General features: G+C 38.7%; 2 protein-coding genes across 3 annotated transcripts; both read right to left on the bottom strand.

The window, feature by feature from the left end:
• Positions 1-11,320: 11,320 nt before the first annotated feature.
• pcnp (PEST proteolytic signal containing nuclear protein) lies at positions 11,321-15,010 on the bottom strand. 2 transcript variants are annotated; one of them, XM_063010665.1, is made up of 5 exons: positions 14,880-15,010; positions 13,113-13,321; positions 12,950-13,015; positions 12,799-12,854; positions 11,321-12,463 (listed from the first exon to the last, which is right to left on the bottom strand). In XM_063010665.1, the coding sequence occupies exons 1-5, from the start codon at positions 14,920-14,922 to the stop codon at positions 12,355-12,357; spliced, it is 483 nt and encodes a 160-aa protein (XP_062866735.1). In that variant the 5' UTR covers positions 14,923-15,010; the 3' UTR covers positions 11,321-12,354. The 2 variants fall into 2 exon arrangements, with proteins under 2 accessions (XP_062866735.1, XP_062866734.1); XM_063010664.1 differs by having other exon boundaries at positions 13,113-13,324; positions 14,880-15,009.
• Positions 15,011-16,599: 1,589 nt separating this feature from the next.
• mylz3 (myosin, light polypeptide 3, skeletal muscle) lies at positions 16,600-20,165 on the bottom strand. Its single transcript, XM_063009291.1, has 6 exons — positions 20,084-20,165; positions 19,701-19,728; positions 18,292-18,435; positions 17,591-17,761; positions 17,239-17,316; positions 16,600-17,058 (listed from the first exon to the last, which is right to left on the bottom strand). Exons 1-6 carry the CDS (start codon positions 20,084-20,086, stop codon positions 17,030-17,032), a joined length of 453 nt encoding a protein of 150 aa, XP_062865361.1. The 5' UTR covers positions 20,087-20,165; the 3' UTR covers positions 16,600-17,029.

Below are 20,165 nucleotides of genomic sequence, written 5' to 3'. Positions count from 1 at the left end.
CTTCTGCCATAAGAAGCTTTACGAGGTCGGGCCCGCCGTGGACAATCCGATTCCTCCCAAGGTGGGGCTGAGGTTGAGGCTCTGCTCTGGGCTCTGAAAGGGCCTTCCCAAAACTGTTAGCACAAAGTTACACCTCAAAAACACTCTCTGCGAGACTCCACCTCTGGCAGGTGTAAAGAAGCGGTATCGACACCTTACTGAGTCAATACTGAGCCGCTCTCGGTGTTCAGGAACGAGTCTGTCTGGTTTTGTTCTTTGGAACTCTCGCCCCACACTTCTTCTGTGTGATTTGGCCTTCAGAGGCGCTTCAGTCCCGATTCCTCACACAGCAGGAAGGTACCTCCGTGAAGCTGGCCCCCCATGTGGTCAAAAATGGAATATAAATATTATTATTTGTTTGTGCTGCGTTTGTGCCGTAGGAATCATCGTTTGTGCTGGCACCGTTTAAGAGAAATTAAGCATTATATTTTATTACCCGTGACGTCACTCAGCCCCCCATCAGAGGCCAAATTGCACCAAAAGCATCTCATTCGTTTGTGCTGCGTTTGTGCTGGTTTGTGCTGCTAAAAGAAACATTTGTGCTTCTTTAATTCTTAAGTTATTACGCTTTAAATATTACACTCGTGACGTCACCAGCCCCCCATTAACGTCCAAATTGCACCAAAAGCATCTCATTCGTTTGTGCTGCGTTTGTGCTGCGTTTGTGCTGCTAAAAGAAACATTTGTGCTTTTTTAATTCTTAAGTTATTACGCTATAAATATTACACCCGTGACGTCACCAGCCCCCCATTAACGTCCAAATTGCACCAAAAGCATCTCATTCGTTTGTGCTGCGTTTGTGCTGCTAAAAGAAACATTTGTGCTGGTTTAATTCTCAAGTTATAGGCTAAATAATATTTTTTTATAAAGTAAGGACATTTAGCCCATTAAAAAGTTATAGGCTAAATTCTATATATTTTTTTTATTAAGTGAGGACACTTACAATGTTAAAATTGCATCACAGAGTGAAATTTATTATAATCAAATTAACATTAAAAACCTTTAACCTTTTAAATGTTAAAATGTTATCCATAACATTATCCATACACATGTTACACAGCTAATTGATTTGTGAATTCCAAATATTAATGTTATTTCAAATGTTTTAAATGCTTGTGGGCCGTCAACAAGTAAATTCTACCTACAGACTCACCACAGGAGGGGGTAGTGTGAATAATCAAAATGTAACATAGCTTAAAAAAGTTTAGTCACAGCAAAATTCCATGGTTTGTGTTATAGCTCTGATGTCTTTGTTATTCTATTTATATAGGTCTTCAAACCAGAGTAAGGAGTAAAGGCCTCAACAAGACCACCCAGTAATGCAAGAGATAAATCAGAAACAACTTCTTTTGGTACAGATGCTTCTCCTCTAAGCCATTCAGAGGCCCAGTTTGATATGGCATTAATGTCATGTCGCTCAGACAGCATTTGCACCACTGGGATGTGAATAGAAGTATCTCCATGTGAGGATAGAACTCCTTGATATGGAAATATATGTCCTGATGTTTTTGTTGGTTTAGTAAGCCTTTTGACTACTGTACCTGTAGCTTCAAAACTTACACTTGAGTCTTTACTAGTATTTTGTAGACTAGTAGTTGAGAGGGGGTCCAATGTTGGCATAAAAAATTTGTCAAGGCCGATGTCATGAATACTGCCCCTATGAGGCACACTGTATTTTATTAGATGAGGGGGAAAGGATGGGGTGTTTGTGTCCTACCTCCCTATCCCCTCTCTCTTGTTTGGCTTTTCTTAATGTACTCAGGCTTAGCAGGTGGGTAGGATCTGGGTTACCGAGTGGCATTATCTTGTAAGCCCCTGTGTCTTGCCACAGTTTTTTACCCTGCCAGAGTTCCTCAGAGACCGGCAGTCTTTTCTCTCCAGATAGCATGTGCTTTGCCTTTCCAGTATGAAGACTGTCATCAATGTAATCAATTCTGCATTTTAGCACTGCTGGTGTGCTCACCTCTGGTAGACTCTCACTGGAAATGCACAATTTTGCATTGCACTCAATACAGTGGCCATTGATGTCAATGCTCTTAGATGTAATGCACTTTTGCTCTGTTGAAACTAAGTGTGCAGGCCAAGCCCGGAGTGGCTAATCGGGAGATTCGGGAGGATTCCCGATGGGCCGGCTCATGTCAGTCTCGAGTTTGGGCCGGTTGGATGGAAAAAATAATTTTGACATTTATCTGTCACTTATCTAATCTTCTTCTTACATTCATTCATCTGACAGCGCAGCCCCTACCTACATCGCAGTAGGTTCTACCATCTGAGGGAATCCCCCCCTCCCAAATGTTTCAGTTGGTTTGGCCCACGAGTCGTCTTTTCTTGAGCGCCGGTAAAAGTAAACTTACAACAGAATAGCGCAAATCAACAGTCGGTGTTTTTTTTTAGAACCCAATACACAGCATAAATGACAAATATCCAGTTTCAAGCTGAAAATAATAAACATAATTTGAAGTGTAATATATTATATAGAATATATGGAATGTTTATGTTCCGACGCTGCTGTACTGATGATCCATGACTACTGAAGGGACAGGAAGTCTAACAGAGTTATTTATAATGTAAAATATAACGTAGAGAATATGCAGGGGTTGGACAAAATAACTGAAACACCTGGTTTTAGACCACAATAATTTATTAGTATGGTGTAGGACCTCCTTTTGCGGCCAGTACAGCGTCAATTCGTCTTGGAAATGACATATACAAGTCCTGCACAGTGGTCAGAGGGATTTTAAGCCATTCTTCTTGCAGGATAGTGGCCAGGTCACTACGTGATGCTGGTGGAGGAAAACGTTTCCTGACTCGCTTCTCCAAAACACCCCAAAGTGGCTCAATAATATTTAGATCTGGTGACTGTGCAGGCCATGGGAGATGTTCAACTTCACTTTCATGTTCATCAAACCAATCTTTCACCAGTCTTGCTGTGTGTATTGGTGCATTGTCATCCTGATACACGGCACCGCCATTGGATGCACATGGTCCTCCAGAATGGTTCGGTAGTCCTTGGCAGTGACGCGCCCATCTAGCACAAGTATTGGGCCAAGGGAATGCCATGATATGGCAGCCCAAACCATCACTGATCCACCCCCATGCTTCACTCTGGGCATGCAACAGTCTGGGTGGTACGCTTCTTTGGGGCTTCTCCACACCGTAACTCTCCCGGATGTGGGGAAAACAGTAAAGGTGGACTCATCAGAGAACAATACATGTTTCACATTGTCCACAGCCCAAGATTTGCGCTCCTTGCACCATTGAAACCGACGTTTGGCATTGGCACGAGTGACCAAAGGTTTGGCTATAGCAGCCCGGCCGTGTATATCGACCCTGTGGAGCTCCCGACGGACAGTTCTGGTGGAAACAGGAGAGTTGAGGTGCACATTTAATTCTGCCGTGATTTGGGCAGCCGTGGTTTTATGTTTTTTGGATACAATCCGGGTTAGCACCCGAACATCCCTTTCAGACAGCTTCCTCTTGCGTCCACAGTTAATCCTGTTGGATGTGGTTTGTCCTTCTTGGTGGTATGCTGACATTACCCTGGATACCGTGGCTCTTGATACATCACAAAGACTTGCTGTCTTGGTCACAGATGCGCCAGCAAGACGTGCACCAACAATTTGTCCTCTTTTGAACTCTGGTATGTCACACATAATGTTGTGTGCATTGCAATATTTTGAGCAAAACTGTGCTCTTACCCTGCTAATTGAACCTTCACACTCTGCTCTTACTGGTGCAATGTGCAATTAATGAAGATTGGCCACCAGACTGGTCCAATTTAGCCATGAAACCTACCACACTAAAATGACAGGTGTTTCAGTTTTTTTGTCCAACCCCTGTACATGATATATGTTAAATTGTTCAGACATTCGGAAAGATGTCAGAATGATAGCCTAATTTATTTTAACAAATGGAGACAAATAGCCTAAATCACTATCAATTTTACACCATCATAATATAGGCTAAAAAAAAAAAAAATTCAAGCATGTTATGTTATTCAGCAAAATAAGCTAACCCTTAATGAATTTTTTTTTGCCTCAGAGCAGCAGATAAGCCAGTCTGATCTTGCTAGTGAACCTAGTAGGCATGGAGAGGCCAGGACTACAGAGACAGGTAGAGAGGATAAAAATGAACTAAAAAAACTATTTTATGTAACAAGTTGCACACAGAACAGATGTGATGGATAGATTCTAAATGATACCCAGTACCCAGATATTCAGAATGCTGAAAATGCATTAAAATCAGCCCAAATGAAATAGGTAAACAGGAACTCTTGGAGGCCTTCATGTTAATGTACACAGAGAAGGAAATTCTCATGTCTATAGACAATGACACCGTTATTAATAAAGTTGCAGAAACCAGTGCACTGCTTAGGAGGCTTTTGATGCTGTAGGTAGCGTATTAAATATGTGTGTAGTGAAGCTACTTAAGAGTTTAGTGTAAACCTAACAATAGAGCACCTCTCTGTGGGGAAGACATGTAATTTTAATTTCAAATTATTTTTACTTCAACTTATTGCTCCTGTACAAATGTAAATACGTTTTCATCTTTATAACATTTTTTACTTTTTAAATCTTTATCTGATTTAAATTAAACATGTTTAAGTCAAGTGTTTTCTGTTAACTTACCAACATATACCTGCACTTATACCCAATAAAAAGGCATTGTAAGAACTAGCTGCTGTTTTATTTATTCAAATTCCTCCTCCATGGAAAAAGTGGGCCGGGTTTGGGAATGAAACTCCCGGGCTGAAAAAGGGGCCCACTCCGGCCCTGGTGCAGGCTAATCTGGTCATGTTCCAGATCTCTATATTTAGGATATGAGACCATGTGCCAGAATCAGAGCTGTCACTGTCTTCATCTGCCTTTACCTTCATCTATATTTTTGATGCAATCATTTTCAATTTCAGTTGATTTGTCTTTTATTGTGTATGTACAGCATATGTTTGTTTTATATTTTTCACAGAACTGTTCAATCTTGTTTTAAATGTCATTAATATGATTGAAATTATCAGATGACTATCACAGGGTTTTATTAGAAGCAATAAATTACCTTGAAATGAGAATTATGTGTTTGTGTTATAAAAACACTCGCCTGAGGAGAGGACAAAAGAAAAGTATGCTCAGACCTTAGTCAAACGTGACTATTAACTTTTTGTTGCTAGGACAATGGTCTTTCTCATATGTGTTTTTTTAATGAAGCTTGCATAAAAATGATGTTTTATCATGCCATGCCTTGCGTTGTTGTAGCCCAATTTACTGGCCAGTGAGGGTAATTGAAAGGTAGGTCTTTAAAATAACATGGTAATGTGGTGTATAGTGGAGCAGAATGACATTCTGCCAAGGTTTTAGTGCAAGGGAAAGTACAAACAAAATGAATGAGTGCAGTGTAATTAGACAAGACAGTGCATCTTAATACAATAAATATGCAGGGCAGCATGATGGAAAGTATAAATGTGTAAAGTATGCAGATGTGTGAAGACCTAACAGAACTGACAACAAGTTGCACAGGAAGATGGATAAAAAAGTATAACCTTAATGACTAATATGACACTATATGGTGAGGGTTATATATTTTTGAGTTTTGTAAGTGGATGCTGCAGTAGATTCTTGCAAACAATGTTAATGAGCCGAGGATGCTTTGGGGTTACTTCACTGTAAGCCCGGATAAGTTCAATCTACTTAAAAAATTTGAGGAAACCGGTTGCCTTAAAAAAGTTAAGTAATGTATAATGAAAACTTGAGTTAGCATAACTTAAAACATTAAGTTATTACACCTAAAAGGCAAGTTCATTAAACTTCATTTTTTTGGTTATACCAACTGCTTTTCCCAATAATTCTACTTATTATCTTGAGCTCAATGGACAAAAATATTGATTTCTTCTTAGTTTTCATGTTAATTACGTTCTAAATATCAATTAGAAATGTTTATAGAAAAAACAGACAGAATAATAAAATTATTTTTCTTTATTTCACTTCAGAAGTATTTACTTAAAATACAATATGTCAAGAAAACATCTTAAAAACGGTACAAACTGTAAAGTTCTGATGAAACACAAACAGCTCTTCACAGTAACCATGAACCTGCACTCAGTTTCACACAGCGAGCTGATTTCTTAATGTTTGGCTGCAGCTCTCTAAAACAAAACAAAGGAACAAGAAACAGAAGTATTAATATCAACATTAATACCATTCATTTAAAGATTAAATAAAGCAGGCCAGCACACTCTTTGCTTCGTATGAAGGCTAGCATGCTAGCATGTAGCCTAAACACGGCAAATAAAGCAGCGCTGTTTGATTATTTATTTAGCATCAACATTAAGATAATTTATTTTAAACAAAATTGTTAAGTAAAGTACAACACTTACCAGAATTGGACAGAAGATGAAAAAGTCCCATCAGACTGGTGTACATGCTACTCAAAAATAGCATAATGAGTAAGAAAATGTTCGTCCACTTAGTTTAACAAAGGTTCCGCTTCACAAAAGACAAGTTTACTTTTGCAAAAAGCCTTAAATGAAAAGTACAAAGTAATTTTCAACAACAGGTTACAAAAGTTAAAACAAATGGCTGCCCCAACACAAGAAAATCATTTTTGCCTGATTCACCAACAGCAAGCTGAAAAAAGGCGGGCTTACACATAAAACGGTGGGCGTTTTTCTGTTTAATTACCTTAACTTAACTTTTTTAAGTTAATCTGACAGAAAAGTATTTTTTTTTTGTTTAGTAAACTTAAATCTTTTAGCACATTTAAATGTGTACTCAAATGAGTACATTGTACTCTGCATTTTTTAGTAGAGCAAAAAAACTTAAATAATTTATGTAAGTTGTACTAAAAATGTTTGATTAGATATAAAGTCCGGGCTAACAGTGTTCTTTACAGTGTCATTACAGTGATACACATATGGGAATCCATTGCCCCAACCATGAAAACCTGATAAATTTCTCACAGTCTAGCGAACCATTTGCTGATCACCAGTAAACTGCATGTCAAATTAAACATGCATTGCATTCTTCATAAAATACTTGTATTCATACAACAAACAATCCAACTCTGCCTCAGTATTTTATTACTGATGTTGAGTCTACTAGACACTTTTCTCTTCATAAAGTGACAATAAAGTACAAAATATTGAAAATAGGTCATCTTACTGTTATTTTAGCCACATTTTTACCTGAAAAAGAAATTTTAGGGGTTTAAGTTGTGCTGTCTGAAAATGACTGCTTACAGTCAACAGGTCCCCACCCTGCATTTCAGACTTTGGTCCACATGAAAACATTTATCAAAGGACTTTTGACATTAAAATTATTAATGCGACTAAAAAAGAATGAATAGAGAGAATGCCATGTAAAACCTATACTTTTGTAGTGTATATTTCTGTAGTGTTAAGTGATTCATAGTTTACAGATGGCTGAAGTTGATAGTCATCCTTTTACAAATGTGTGGTAAGTTATGTTCTGCCACAAGTTGTGTATATTGCAGGAACATCAATTAAAACATGAAAACCAATTAAAACTGCGTATTCAGTTTCAAGAGGATATTGAAGAGGATACGCAGTATGGCTGAGTGCTTTGACATATCTGTGCCAAGTGGAATCCACATCCAATGACGCCACCCAGATGAGATGACGTCAAACAAAATGATGTCAAACAAATTAGAGGGTTTTGATGCAATTTGAAACATTTGTGCTGTTTTAATTCTTAAGTTATTACGCTATAAATATTACACCCGTGATGTCACTCAGCCCCCCATCAGAGCCCAAATCGCACCAAAAGCATCTCATTCGTTTGTGCTGTTTTTTAAAAAAAAAAACGCAGCACAAAAACGCAGCACAAACGAATGAGATGCTTTTGGTGCGATTTGAACATTTTAATGGGCTAAATGTTCTCAATTTATATATAAAAAAAATATTATTTAGCCTATAACTTAAGAATTAAACCAGCACAAATGTTTCTTTTAGCAGCACAAACCAGCACAAACGAATGAGATGCTTTTGGTGCAATTTGGCCTCTGATGGGGGGCTGAGTGACGTCACGGGTAATAAAATATAATGCTTAATTTCTCTTAAACGGTGCCAGCACAAACGATGATTCCTACGGCACAAACCAGCACAAACGCAGCACAAACAAATAATAATATTTATATTCCATTTTTGACCACATAGGGGGCCAGCTTCACGGAGGTCAGGAACCTGTGTAAATGGAACAGTGGTAACGACCTGCTGTCTAAGGATTCATTAAGAATTTAGGTGTTTTTAATTACATACCAGCCACCGGTTTGCAAACATCCGCATCCGGGATTTCTCCCTCAATCGCTCACCTCGGCCTGGAGGAATTTACATTTAATTATGAGAACATATTTGCTTTTATGTGCTGTAGAGGCGAGGATTCGGAGCCCGTGGTAATAATGAGGTACAAGTATAAACTGGATACGCCACCCGCTGGGCCCATTTCAGGCTATAAAAAGACATCAAAAAATTTAATCAACTGGTAATTACCACAGTGCAAAGGTCCCTCCACCTTCTGTAAACTAATACCAATAAGATTTTATTAAGTGGTTTTATGTATAAAAATTTTTTTCAGATGTTCCAGAAACTGTAGATAAAGTCACCGGTGTTACTGACGACTGGCTGCCTCCTCACCGGAACCTGATTTTATAAACACACTGAAAAGAAACACAGCCGACAGACATTAAAAAAAGTATATGTGATGTGTTGTGTATATTCACCTGCTTTCTGATTGGCTGACCACCTGACCATCAGCCTGTTAGATGTCCCATTCCACAACCATGAACACTAATAGTGACCCAAAACCAGGAATTCATTCCTCTTCCGTCACAGCTCTGCGCTGGGCTCTGGAAAGGGCCTTCCCAGAACTATTGCCACAAAGCTACACCCCGAAAACCACCTGAAATCCAGAATTAGGAGAATTGGAGAGTTTTTGGCCACTGCGTCACACTGAATGATTTTATATTATTAAACAAAGCAGTCATGTTAAAGTTTGTACAGGAACACTAGGCCATTAACTAAAAAATGTAAATACAAGGCTGTTGTACTCTACCGAACCACAGTGGCTGCATTTACATGCCTCCTATTATTCCGACATTATAGTCTGGATTGTTATAATAAAATATCAATTATTAAACTAGTGCTATTGTATTTTGGGAATAACTAAATGGAAGCGAATTCCCACAGACATGTTCCAAAATATAATATACATCCATTACAAAAGAGTAGAGGTTTGTACAGCAGGACGTGGAGGCATGGGGAGATACAGAATTCTGATGCAGCAGGAGTTGAAGCTGTGCTCAGTAAACGGTGTCATTGTTACTTTTCTCCACTGGGTGGCAGCAGTAATAAATCCATCACTACAGAACTTCAAGTTTATCATGAGTAGAAGAAAATGTTGACTGGGCCGAGTGTTAAACTGCATTTTAATTATTAGAGAAGTGCACTAGATCGTGTAAATAGTTTGTTGTTAGGTACACTAAAGAGTGTGCTAATGTAGAAATTTAGCGCTATTTGTAATTCAGCCCTTTTACGTTTTTATAAACAGTGAATAAAAATTGTAGAGTTTGTATAAATATATTTTAATTGTTGTGGTTATTACAGCACTTGATTACTGTATTTTATGTGTGCGGGGCCTCTGTGGTTCCGACAGTTGCAGTAATAAAACACTTTAACACTTCAGTAGCGCTTAGCTTAGCCACAAGGCTAACGCTGATCATTTATTCATAATAAATCATTCCATAAAGAAACAAAAAGCCGTTTCGGCTACACACACAAACATTTTACCTATTTTATACAAACTCTAAATCTTAAATATCACCACACTCCCTTTATTAGTGCAATATGCTGTCGAAAGTGCGACAGTTTAATATGCACACTATTTAGTGCACTATCATAATCAATAAGGGCCGTTTGGGACGCTTCAATATTATTGTTTCTTCCTCATCACTTAATAAACTAGCAGTGTTGTACCTGTGTATTTAGTGACGGCTGCCACCCAGTGGCAAAAGGCTGCACTGACACCCTTCAGTAAAAGCGTTTTAGTATTCAGCGTGAGTTTATTATTTTTTATTTTTCATTTTTATCAACCGCTTTATCCTGGTCAAGGCGGGTTGTTTTTAATATATATTTTTTAAATACATTACTTTATGCCAGATTTTCATTTTAATAATAATTAAATAAGTATTAATTAAAATATTTATACCGGAGCAGTGACTACAGTTTTTCTAAAATTGCTAAGATTCTTTTGTCCAATCTGTAGTCACATTTTCAAAACAATTAGCACAACATCTGTCTGATGTGATCTATGCCATAGACACAATTTATGTTGTGTTTTTTTTACATAATCTGCAGTCAATTAACATGTTTCTAAAATGCTTTCTAAAGTTTTCGGTACATACAAGCTTTTACAATAGCAAAATTATAGATATTTCTTGTTTCATTTAATTTACAACATATAAAAAATATAAACCTAATGTTTAAAACCTTGAAATTAGTATAACACGTTATAGCAGCAGCTGAAAAGCTATACTGAACCAGCCGATAAGAACAAAAAAATTTTTTTTAATACATTTACCACATAGTATTGAATTTAAACTATTAGAATAGTTTCTCGTCAATAAATCACAACTAGTATTTGAACTAGTAATTGGATCTAAACGTTTTTATTAAATATTTTGGAGCTTGTTTGTGCTAAATGTGAAGGATGACGATACTGTTTATCACCACTAGACGGCAGCATTGCACAACAAAACCCACCGTTAATTACAAGTCATATCAATTTAAGCAAATGTACATTTGTATTCTATATTTTATTGTTTTTTAAAATTCACCGATATAAAGCAAACTTTTTAAATCTGTTAAATAAGAAAAACATATTCCATAGCGGTGGATAAACTAACAAAAAAGCACCGAAGCGCACTCTGTAGTATTAACGTGTATTAGTGCTGCCGCCTTGTGGCGAAAAGCTGCAATAACACATTCGCCTCAAGTTGAGCGATATATGAATTTTATTTCGGTTATTTTATTATTATTTTAATAATAAATTAATTCAGTATTTAAGTATAACATTAAAATAATTGTACACCGCACGACCTTTTAGTTATATAAAAAAGCTGATTATATGGCACATTAACATTCCATTTTTCCAGTACAGGCTAAAGACACTGCAGCCCTGATCAAGATGCGTTTACTGAAGTGAAAGATTACGGAGCAAATTTAAGCACAATTCCAAAAGAAAGAAGTGAAATAAGAGGCTACAGAGACTCACAGAAAGACTTTTCCACCTGTGTGAATTTATTGATGGATTGTATCACCTTTGTTAGCAGAATGACACTTTAATTCTTGTGTACATGTGATCAAAGTAAAGAAAACGCTTTTATTCTACCTCAGATAAAAGTATCAAGAGAATGAAGTCTCTCTTTTGCACTATGATTGTTCACTTCTCCACATTAATACTCTTTCCAAAAGAGACCAAAAGCTAAAACAATGAGAGCAAAAGTGTTAATTATTTAATACCATTAATCTCTTCCTTATATTCATCTGTAAACACTCCACAATGTACCAGCAACATTCAAACAAGCGCATGATGTTTATAATCTATTACTATATTGCTAAAATCTGTCAAAACTAATCATGCTAATTTATTATCACTACTGTTTATGGAATCTTCTAAATGTAGCACATTTGGACGTAAACCCAGATGCACTAGAGTTATAATATACAGCGAAGTAAATCAATAGCAAAGAAAATAGCGTTTGTCTACAGACAGTTCTGCAAAAATCACAGTTACACTCACACACATTAATAAAAAACTGCTGGGAATCGAGGGGGGTCTTCCAAAAGCTTCAAAACACTGAATGCATGATAACTTTCTTTATTAATCACGTGTTTCCCAAAATCATTTTAAATTTGACTCTAATTAAACCCCATTTTACAAACACAGGTTTTGTTTTTATTTCTTGACGTTTATATTGTTTGTCATGTGGCAGCACATCAAGCAGGTCCAGGGTTCGATTCAGGATTCTTTCTGTGTGGAGTTTGCATGTTCGTACTGTGTCCGTGTGGGTTTTCCTCCGGGTGCTCCTGTTTTCTTCCACAATACAAAGTACATGATACTAGAAGTTGCCCTTTGATGGACTGGCGACATGCTTTCCAGAAACACTTCCAATTCGCTTTTTTGGGAAACAAACGCCAGCAGAAGGAATCATGTATGTACACAATTTTTACTAAGTTTAATGAAAAACAAAAGCAAAACAAGAAAAAAGAAAGCAGAACCTAAACGGCATCGCGCGTTTTAGTTGCAGGAGTTACTTGTCTGTCTGGGCCTTGAGCTTCCTTTCCCAGAGCTTCTGGTGGTCGGAGAACCCCTGCTTGCCTTTGTTGAAGGAGTTGGGGCCGGCAGAGGTCGGCGTGTCCCTGAAAACACAACGTTTACGTGAATCATGTTTATCAGACAGGAGCCAAAAATGTGTCCGCTTGAAAAATGGGGTCAAAAATGGGACAGAAAGTGACCACATGAACGGGAGCAGTTTCATCTCAGGGACTGAGGTGAGGGTCATCTACATTCTAGTGGCTTGATATTCATGGCAGGTCTGTTTGACCATCCGGACAAATTTCCTCTTAGTGTAAGGAGACAGTTTGGGTTTTCTAACTTATATTTTGATAGGTGCAGGCAAACTAGCCTTATTTATACTGGCCCAGTCATCAACCGTAGTCCACCGTTATTAGTAATGAGGAATTAGGAGACAAACCTTCCAATGTTCTTCATCCTCATCTTTGCTTCTGGAGGCATCTCCTCTGGTTCACTCTGTCAGGAGGAACAGAGACGTTTGACTCATGACACCATTACTGTAACGTATCAGTATAATAATAGTACATGCATGATGTGTAAGCGACACTCACATCGTCCTCATCGAAAACCGAGGCGGGTTTTTTGGTGGGTAAAGCCGGAGCAGCTTCCTTGGGTTTCTAAACACACGCACACACAGCAGTCAGAATTTTCCTGGTCATTCAAATGTGGGTCCTGTACCTTTAGGACAGGACACAAACCATCAGCAGTACTTACGCTGGCTCCTAGCTTGATCAGGATGGGAGCGGATTTCTTCGCTGTGCTCGTGCCGGTCTGGGACGGTTTGAGCAGTTTGGGTGGCGCCGGCTGGTCCTCCAGGTCCTCCTTGTCGGCCGTCCGCTTTCCCAGGCCTTCGCCTCCTCCTTTCCCTCCAGGGCTGTTGGAGACAGTGTTACTTTTCCCACCTTTTGCCTTCCGCTCGGCTCCTGCTGGAGGCGAAACAACTTACCAAGGTGAGCGACCGTAGCCGTGGTGGCCAAAGGAGAGCTACAGTTACCTGGAAGATGAGGGATGCCAGGAGGACCTGCTCAGAAGTGCTGCTGGGACGCAGAAAATCTCAACCTCTACTAATCAATCTGGCTACATTTGTCACTACCACCACCTGTGTGCTTCCTTTCTTTCTTTCTTTGCAACTAAAAATGTCTAATTTGGGGTGTCACATTCGAGCAAGCTTCACATCATGGGTTTAAAAGCTGCCGTGTAAAACAGAAGCACCTGCTCAGTCCGGTGCATTTCTGAAACCCTTTTTTGCAGAGCAGCCTCCAAACCAGCGCTTGTGTAAAGCCCACTTGGACTCCATCAAAACCTGGACTGCTATCTGCATATTTTAAACACGGTACATTTTAGCAGACCTACAATAAACTCGTTAAAGAAATCATTTTGTTTTGCTTAGTTAAAATTCAGGCAACCACTTCTTCTGTCATAATCTGTCATCACAGAAGCGCTACAGATCCATCATCCATCATGTGCAAAACCAAACACCACCTACGTAGCTTCTCTCCTGAGGCTCCTTCCCACACTGTTTTACACAGTTCGATATCAACTACTGTGTGATGTTGTTTATTGTCTGTTGTACTGTCTTCTGTTCATTTACATTTTCAGTATTTAGGAAATGCTTTTTATCCAAAGCGGCTTACATAACTTTGACAGTATTCTGTCTAAGCAGTTGAGGGTTAAGGGCCTTGCTCAGGGGCCCAACAGTGACAACCTGGCAGTGGTGGGGTTTGAACCAGCGATCTGCACTAGAACCAACAAGAATCAAACCACATTTCTGAGAGCACCACCCCAAGCAATACTGTGCTTCTGATCAGTCACAGAAAGGCAACAACTGCAGAAATCATTTAAATCTTAAGACTGGTGTGGCAACCATGTCTCTGATATGCCAATATGTGATTATTAGAAGCTTTAATCACATGTTACAATCTACACTAAACAAGCCAATATTGGGCACCATGTCCTGGCTGATCAGTTTAATGTGGAGATGAGTGGAGATTAAAGGTTTTTGTTGTTGTAGGCGGTGGTAGGAGGAGGGTAAATTAGTTCTATGGTTTTATTTTTGTATATAAATGCATAAATCTGAGCGTTTGGTCTGTGATTCCTCTTTGACACATAAACAGTAGAGATGACACTCATGTAAACACATTTGCATGCAAACCGATCACTGCATACTGCGACTCATAATAAACCACTGGAATTAAATTAATGACTCAATATATACCATAAACTTAGGGTTCAAACCATTAAACTTAACAAACGTGTTATTCCAAACTGTATCTTAAAAAAGTGTGATTTCTATCATCGTTGCTCTCTATCCCTGCAGCTAACTTTAGCTTAGCATAGCTGACCAGCATGCAAACAAGATACTCCTGCCACAATGCTATATTTTATGCATGGTATTTACAAGTATCTGTAACGCATGGTAATAAACTATGTTAACAGAGACTCATTTTGCACTAAATCATGAATAATCCGTGTTAATTTCACCTCCAGACCGTGAGCCTTCTCCGTCTTCTCGCACACTCGCCATTGTGTTGTCTGTAATGCACTGGGTACGGAACCCCAAAACGGACAAACCAGGATCATTACGAATCGCGCGTTAATGAAAACCGTTTTGTGTTTTGACCGCATATGAAGCGTCACTGTCCTCAGCCGAGCAGGTTTTACAATGCGTTTTCTACAATGCACTGAATATAAAGGACCAACCTAAACAAACCAGGCTCATTATGTGTCGTGCTTAGACCCGTTACATGTTCACATCGTTTGAAGGTGCACTAGCTAATATTTCATATAAAATACTATAAAAACAGAATTAAATGTTATTACAGCATATATATATATTATATTATAAAACCTCCGATCCGAATGGTTTACATTTATCCTTCTAGTTCTATCGTAGGCCACTCCATCGTTACCACATACAAATAAAAACATGGCTAGCAGCTAACATATTACAAACATGTAAAAATATGATCTGCTGCTAAAGTTTAGCTTACAAACACTAGCAAAATTATACCTTATTAATCTTTTATTCATGGTGTAGTTATAATTAACACTATAAACCCAAGAACTGTAACACAAAAATATTTTTTTTTATAGTCATATGGACCCTGTTACTAGTAAACATTAGCTAAAGCTACTAGTAAAAGCTACTAGAAAATTCCCAATTTTCCTTAGGGATTAATAAAGTATCTATTTGTCTGTCTGTCTGTCTGTCTGTCTATCTATCTATCTGTCTGTCTGTCTATCTAACTATCTGTCTGTCTGTCTATCCAACAATCTATCTATCTATGTATCTGTCTGTCTGTCTATCCAACAATCTATCTATCGGTCTGTCTGACTGTCTGTGTCTATCTATCTATCTGTCTGTCTGTCTATCTGTCTATCTATCAATTTATCTATCCATCTGTCTGTCTGTCTATCTAACTAACTGTCTGTCTATCTGTCTATCTATCAATTTATCTATCCATCTGTCTGTCTGTCTATCTGTCTGTCTGTCTTTCTATCTATCTATCTAAAGTAAAAGGCATGTTGGCTTACTTGATGCAAACATTATGGACATTTAGACACTAAACACTGTCCATTATTGCAAAACAAAATTAAGTAAAGCAAACCTTCAATTTTCTGGAATAATGGTTAAATAAATATTCTGTTATTGACCACATTTACTTTTCTCACGTATAGCATGTAACTGTGTGGGGAAATAATGTTCATATCCCGTGAATGTGTGTGGCCCAGTAATATGGATCCTACGGACACGAGTTTGTTCCACATCTTATATGTTAATAGACTCGTTCCTACCATGCCTGTGTTTCCTTCAAATATTCTGGTATCCTGCCACTTAACAAAAACATGCAGACGGTGGATTGGCTTATTTAAATACCTGTGTGATTGAATAATAATTTTACTCTTTACTACAAATGATTGATGTTACATCTGTTATGAATTTTAACCAAATTTATTGTCAGCTTCAGCTTTACTTTTGCTGATTTTGATGTTTATACTAAAGGTGTTTTATTTTGTTTATACTGTTTTTTTTTCTTTATTTAGTTCTCATACTTGCTATGTTGTGTCTTATTTCTTTTATTTTCTGTTCCTTTTATGTCCATAACTTTGCTGTCACATGTTATTTTTGTTCTTTATTTTATTTCTATTATTCTATGTTTGGATTTAATCACATATTTTGTACACAATCAGTGTCAATCAGTTTTTCTGAAAAAAGCCTTTATTGGGGAACTTGAGTGTGTAATGTCTGGGTTCAAGGAACAGCAGCCATGTTCCGTGCCTTTAGCACGTCTGGAGTGACACGGGTGTCCGAGAAGAACAGAAAACGCACCCTCACTTCATGAGCGGCTGTTGCCTATTCCTTCGATTTCCACCCAAAATGCAGGCCGCTGCCCCTGAGACCATCAGAAATGCAGAAACGCAATGACCAAAACTGCTTGGGAGAGGAGGGGTGACTTCCAGAGAGAGAAAATGGAGGTGAAAATCAAAATAAAGAGAGAATGTGTTTAGAAGTGGCATCTAAGTCCTTTTTGTTGCTTGGTTGGTCTTCAAACCAGGGTTGATGTCCTGACACCATGGGGTCTGTATATACACCACTTTTCTCTCACCACTCTCTTGGGGAGGTGAGCTTCTTACACGGACAGGACGTGCTTGACGAAGGCTGTAAAACGAGAAGGGGACAAATATCATGGTTCAGCATCTAAAAATAGCAACAGAGACCAAGATAGGCATGAGATCTTAATTAGCAAAATGATACGCTGGACTGCACGAACTATGGTATATGGTAAGTTATATAAAGTGTTATCTAATAGGTTTGAGGAGAAATGGTTTGGAGTCATACATTCATAGTTGATAGAGCCGTTCTCGTCTTCCTGTCCCTGCATCAAAGCATCAACCTCGGGCTCGGACATCTTCTCTCCTGCAGACAGACATTCATAATTAGAATTTAGCCAGCAAATCACATTTTTCATTATCTAATTTGCTTGGACAACATGCAAATCTAAACCGAAAACAACACCTAAAATCTTCAGTTTGATTTCTAGACATAATCTTAAGTAAAATTAAGTGAAAAAAGCAGAGGACATTTAGAAACAACCCAACATTTTTTTAACTTTCTCTGCAAAGTCACTACACTCATAAACACATAAAAACCTTGGCCTACGTTTCCCACAATCCTCTCCCCGCTCACTCACCCAGTGTGGACAGCACAATGCGCAGCTCAGCACCCATCACTGTGCCGTTGCCCTCCTTGTCGAAGACGCGCAGACCCTCAACGTAGTCGTCGTAGGTTCCCTTCTGGATGGTGTCGACGGTCTTCAGCATAGTCATGAAAGTATCGAAGTCGATCCTTTTGTTGGTCATGTCTGAAAATACGTAACGTGCGTCTTGTTAACAGCCTAAAAAATAAGTGTCCTTTGTTAGCTAATAGCTAAAGTTAGTGGTTTGTTTATCCTGTAGATATGTGCGTTTGTGGACATATCAAGTAATGTAAAGTTAGAAAAGATTCTATATGCTGATAAGCTACTGTTAAATAAAATGGTTGTCTAATGCTAGTGTGTGCTGGGATTTTCTTTAATAATTCCCAGTTTAAGTGTTATAATAAGTGATGCGAGGCGACATTAGCATACGTGTGTATCATCCAGCAAGTTTCTTATAAAACATTAGCTTGCTCGTAAAGTCAATATACATGATTAAATCCAGGTAAGTGAGCAGGCCGACTGAAAATATCCCTGTTCTAACTCCTAGGGAGAAGAAAATGTGCTACAGTATGCATACACTATATGGACAAAAGTATTAGGACACCCCTTCTAATTATTGAATTAAGTCTTTAGCTTAATTATGTGACCAGAACGTTTTGCTATTTTTCTATCTCAAGAAAGAGTCAAAGTCTTACCATCGGCGGTTGGGTTACCCAGGATTTTCACCACGTCCTTGTTGGTTGGGTTTTGTCCCAGAGCGCGCATGATGTCAGCAACCTGGTTGTAGGCGATCTTGCTGTCACCAACTCTGTCGAAGAGACCGAAGGCCTCCTTGAAGTCTGGAGAAAGGAGATCAGACATTAGCAACACTGACACACGTGCAATCCCAAATTTAAATAAATAAACTTGTGCCCAGTGACTGGTTCTCTACATATGCTCTTTATAATGTAGATAAGGCAGTTGTAGCCTAGTGGTTAAGGTACTGGACTAGTAAACAGAAGGTTGCTAGTTCAAACCCCACCACTGCCAGGTTGCCACTGCTGGGCCCTTGAGCAAGGACCTTAAAACTCAATTGCTTGGATAAAAGCGTCTGTGCCAAATGCCAAATATGTCATGTATAATGTGGACACATTATAATGTGGATAATATGGACAAGCAGAAACTAATTAGTTAATGTGCATGATTGGATAATGTGAACCCTGCTTATCATCTGTTCCATCCCAAATTCCTACAAAGAAAGAGAAAGTGTTTCTCCCGTCCCCAACACACTCCACTAAATACCAAAGGACAAGGGCATGACCCTCAGACAGCCTAGATGTGCCTGTGGGCCTATATAGAAAGTGATCTCTTTCACAGATGAATGGCCTCCCATGAGCCAGCTGTTCCTTTGCATCCTCTTTTGGGGCGCCATTTGGTGCCTGGTGTTAGCCGATACGTCTTGAGAAAGTGACCCTCGCCAAACATGGCAGTGCCTAATGCGGGAATGCTGACCGAAGCGTACTGGGACTGGACACGGTGTCTTTTTGCGGACCTGATACTGTAGAATCGCTTTGGGTCGATTGAAAATGGGAAGAGAGCTTAGCGACTATCCCAAAATGTCTCTTAAATTCAGATTATCATCAGAGATCAAAAGGATTAGCATGAATTCCGGAATGCATGATGTGACTTTACACTCGGGGGATTAATAGGTTTTGGATTTGCTGTCTCACATGTGTTTCCCTCAAACAGCTGATGAAACTAATATGATTTATTCAAGTTTTGGCTTTTGTGGGCTAAAATTTTTGGCTTTTATGGCTATTTTGAGGTTTTTGAAGTGGGAACAATGCTGCTGCATATAATCCATATATGTTCATACACAATATATGTCCAGTTTTATCCAGATTAGGTCAGTTTCATGAATTTCAGCAAGAAAAATCCAATCATTTGTGCTGGTTGTACTGGTACTGGACTTAATCTTAATGCAAATATGCTAATCCGACATGCCATAGAGGGGATCTAAAGGCTTTAGGTACAGTTTTAGTTTCTATATAGAAGCATAAAGCTCTCTAATCTCTGAATTTAGCTCGACAATGTTTATACACAGCATAAAACACAAGATACTCACCCTCAAGCTGGTCAGCGGTGAACTCAGTCTGGCAAAAACACAAACACAAAACAGTCAGTTTTTATGACACAACTAGAAAAACTGGCTTCAAACTGTAGCACCACCACTAAAAGTAAAAGTCTTAAACTGTTGTATATGTTGTTGTTTTTTATCTTAGGCTGAGAAAGCAAGCTGGGCATGAAAAGAATGCAGCCAATTAAAAACGCATCTCTCGAACGCAGCACTTTGACCTTTCTAGGGCTTTCAATAACCACAGACCGGTCACAAATAGATCAGATTTGAGAGTAGCGGCTCAAGACCGCTCTGCACGACAATAATCATCCCCAATTTCTGGTGCAGAAGTCACACAAAAGAACCAAACAGAACATAATCCCGGTACACACCATGTTGCCGTTTAGATGGAAGGGAGAAGGGGCAGAAGTCTAGAAGCCGTAGTCCCAGGAGAGTGGTCCTGATCTCTGGTCC

This window comes from Trichomycterus rosablanca, chromosome 15, assembly GCF_030014385.1.
Source record: "Trichomycterus rosablanca isolate fTriRos1 chromosome 15, fTriRos1.hap1, whole genome shotgun sequence".
In the NCBI taxonomy this organism is placed as follows: domain Eukaryota; kingdom Metazoa; phylum Chordata; class Actinopteri; order Siluriformes; family Trichomycteridae; genus Trichomycterus; species Trichomycterus rosablanca.
Note: the sequence above shows the minus strand (reverse complement) of the source record. Positions and strands in the feature narration are given on the sequence as shown.